Source organism: Capsicum annuum, chromosome 2, assembly GCF_002878395.1.
Source record: "Capsicum annuum cultivar UCD-10X-F1 chromosome 2, UCD10Xv1.1, whole genome shotgun sequence".
Taxonomy (NCBI): domain Eukaryota; kingdom Viridiplantae; phylum Streptophyta; class Magnoliopsida; order Solanales; family Solanaceae; genus Capsicum; species Capsicum annuum.
The window spans coordinates 119,255,864-119,259,797 of NC_061112.1; the positions used below are offsets into that span (position 1 = coordinate 119,255,864).

A 3,934-nucleotide genomic window follows, 5' to 3' on the forward strand; every position below is an offset into this window, starting at 1 on the left:
TAATATGTCAAATTATTCTTTGATTTTTTAAATTCAAAATTTAATAAAAAACACCTACTTAAATTTAGCATTGCTAGTTAATTTATTTATTTAGGTTGCCGATTGTATTTTTTCATTCTAACACAATGTACCTAATATAATCTCACAAGTAAAATTTGAAAAGAGTAAGGTATACTCAAATCTTACCTCTGTTTTGAATTGGATATTTTGTCATCCATCCTAGAAAAATGATAGAATAAAATTATATTTTACAATTTATATTAAAGAAAATAACCTTCTAGTTTAAGACTAAGAATCTCTCGAGAGTTTTAGCATAAAACCCAAAAAAAGAAAGTGTATAATAGGCCACACGCCCACACCCAAAACCAAGTTTACCCTGTTTTTGTAGTTGTTATAGGCTTATAGCAAGACAACTGATATTTAGGTGCTAATCACTTCAGTGTTTACATTAAAACTTGCAAACACAAAAGATTAAGCGTGATCATTATGAGGTATACATTAACTAGTTAATTTGTTCTGTTCTTTGCTTTTTATCGATTTTTTTTATATTTAATTAAAATATTTTCAAAAGGAAAAAGTTGTAAAATTTGCTCATTTATTATACAAATTTTATTTTAATTTTACAATTCATACTTTGAGACATTTCGTGTTGTTGTCATCCTCAAGTAGTCACATATTTTGACTCGATTCCACATTTCAAAATGAGTCAACAAAAAGAGTTCAAATTCAACCCTCTACTTCTCATTGTTGCTTAAAGTTACCATGGTTAAACTTCAAGTAATTAGAGTTAAGCTAATTAAGATGAATGACAACTGCGATTATAATTTACCCTAACAACAAGACTATAAATAACCAAATGTATGATGAAAACTAAAATTAAAATATTGCTGTTAGTAAATGAGTATCTTTGATTTTTTCTTGTTGCAAAATGAATGCAAGAGCAAGCTCCAAAATTGAAAATATATATATATATATATATATATATATAGTTTGTTCGGTATAAAAGAATAATAAATTTCAAATAATATTTTTTTAATTTCTTTATCTTGGGTAGGTTAAAATTTTTGAGAAATATTTTCTTAAAAATAAAAAAGATAAGACTTCTTATAATAAAAATAAATTTCACAAAATGACATTTCATATTTATTTATCCTTTTTATCCATCAATACACCTTATCTTTACTCCACCACTCTATCCCCTAGCCACAATCTCCACCTGTCCACACCCTTGCTCACCCTTACCCTCAATACTTTCAAGAATAGTTAGTATGCTGACTAAATTATCGCATGATTATAGTATTGAGATTATAATCTCTAAATTGATTTAAATCATACGGAGATAGGATAGTATAATTCCAATGTTGAGAAACTAATTAAGTTTAGTAAATGCTAGATTTATATGTACTATGTTTATTCAATAATATAAATTTATCTCAAAATTAATTTATACCTTCAATATAATAGTATAATATAAATTTGATAACAAAGCTTCTTGGCGGGGAAAGTTGCAACTGATGAATTAATTTCCTTAGGAGAAGTAGACTGGATACTTATTGTGAAAGGAGTATGACTATGATAGATGTATAGATAACATGAGTAGACCATAGAAAGACAAATGAGGTGGTGGATGGTCAGTGTCTACCCGACTATGTAATGATTCACTTTTTGATTAATGAATATACTTGTTAATAAAAATAAAAATAAAAATTAATCACATCTTATTTCCCAGAAATAAAAAAATATTCATTTATCTTAATTCTTAAATACATTTTTCTTTCCAGCAGAACATACACCCTCCCTTGCCCCGCCCCCCGCCCCCCGCCCAAACCCAATTAGCTTGGTGGGGCCCAAGTAATTAACAAAGAGAGAAAAAATGAAAATGAAAATGAAAATAAAAATAAAAACATATATGACCCATTTGGATCCGCTTCCCATCGTGCCTACCCCTCAAATATACTTTCTTTCTTTTGTGTGTGTTTTACAGAGAGTTGTTCTCAACCATGAGAATAAGGAAGCACGCAAAAATTTCCCCGCTCTTCTATACTTGTTCTGTATTCCCCGGTGCTCACCATTGTCAGCTCAATCAGTCTCCATGGGACGTCATCACGTTCCAAGACGATAACATTAACCAGCAGCCACTACTTGTTGCACCTCCACTACCACCGGCCTCTTCTTCGTATCAGGTCAGTCTAATAAATAAATCTCCTTTTTCTTCTTACCCTTTTACCAGATCTATTCAATAACTCCCATTTCATTTCTTCAATGTCCCTTCATTTTTCTGCTTTTTGTTTTAGGGTTTAATTTTACTTACAGCGCCCCATTAGGGTTCCTCAATGAATCTCAATCCAACCATTTCTATCGTTTATTTACCCTTCTATCTTCGATTTGTTTCACTGTTTATCCCTATTTTCCACTGCACAGCTTTTATTCTTTCAAGAAATGAACTTTTATTTTTTGGTTTCTGATTTCATTTGCTGCAGTTGGATGGATATTATAGCTGTGCTGTAAATGAGACCTTTTGTGATTCTGAACAGAGGTATCTTTTCAACTATTACATCAATTTTTTATTAATTACTAGCAGCACTATATCTTTCATTTCTTTTTATGTAGTTCAGAAAACGATAATTTTCCAAGATCTATTTGAAATTTTGGCGTAACAGTTGGGTATGTGCATATCAAATGTAATTGGTTGTAATGCTGAGTTAGCAAGCATTGTATTTTCTGTAGCATCACGTCAATGAAGCTAGACGATAATGGGGACGCGAGAAAGATGAGTTTTTTAGACAATAATATCGCTGATGTGCCTGCTGATTGTAATGATTTCGACAAAGACGATGAGATGGTAGATGGAAATAACAGTGTTACAACAATGTGCGTCAAGAATGACGGGAAGGGATGGCAATGCAGTAGAGAGGCGAAAAGAGGGCATAATTTATGTGAGCACCATTTTGCTCAAGGGAAGAAGCATTGCAGTAGCAACAACTCAGCTCAATATTCTACTACTACTGCTGCTAACTCCGACACCGAAATTAAGCAAACTGTGGAGGTGGAGGCCGAGCCAACTCCGAGTTTTCGTGGCCGCCCTCATCGTCCTAAGAAATCATCGTCTTTCGAATATTACTACTATTCTGGTTTTGGTCCTTTATGGGGCAAGAAAAGAGGTCCATCGACTTGTAGGAAGAATAATACAACAGCACCCGCGGCAGCTGAAAACAACTCTAGTCGTGACAGTACTACTCACGGGGGACAATCTTCGTCTCCTCAAATGGATAATGTTGCAGTTGAGCACGTTGAAGACGAGGATGATGATGCTGAAGAAGTTGAAAATTGTAAGCTGATAAAAAGATCCCGTAAGCCCATCAAGGCTAGGTCACTCAAATCTCTGATGTGAAATTCTCAACAGCAATTTCTAGCTAGCTAGCGTATGTAATTTTTTTTTGTCGAAATGTGCTGTTATTATAATCGTAGAATGTAGTTTGTTTAGGGCATATGGTCCTACTGCTCTAGGTGACATTAACTTTGCTTAAAACAGTGTAAAATGTTTTTACGTAGACCTTGGTGTTGGATTGGACAAATCTGAAAAAGGATAATACTGTAATTCACATGGGTCACTTCATTTTTCAATGAATATTTCGTTTGAATTATATTTGGAGTGTGTTGAGTGCGGCGCTAAGATGTTAAGTGTAGGAGCTAATTCTCCATCACGTGGTATCAGGTTATTAATTCTGCCTCTGAATCATTTTACTTGTCATCGTTACTAAACATACATGATCTATAATATTGCCTCGATTTTTAATTTATTGTCGCTCTTGCTAAAAATTTCATGTCACCAAGAAGATAATTTTCTAAAAGAATTTTTATATGAGGCGGAGGCCCGTTAAAGTCGAGGGGTATTTATGATCCATTTTCATCAACGATGAGGATATTTTTGATA

General features: G+C 33.1%; 1 protein-coding gene across 1 annotated transcript; it reads left to right on the forward strand.

Moving 5' to 3' along the window:
• Nucleotides 1-1,913: 1,913 nt before the first annotated feature.
• Nucleotides 1,914-3,642, forward strand: LOC107853908. Its single transcript, XM_047406719.1, has 3 exons — nucleotides 1,914-2,183; nucleotides 2,481-2,536; nucleotides 2,728-3,642. Exons 1-3 carry the CDS (start codon nucleotides 2,001-2,003, stop codon nucleotides 3,389-3,391), a joined length of 903 nt encoding a protein of 300 aa, XP_047262675.1. The 5' UTR covers nucleotides 1,914-2,000; the 3' UTR covers nucleotides 3,392-3,642.
• The last annotated feature ends 292 nt before the right edge of the window (nucleotides 3,643-3,934 follow it).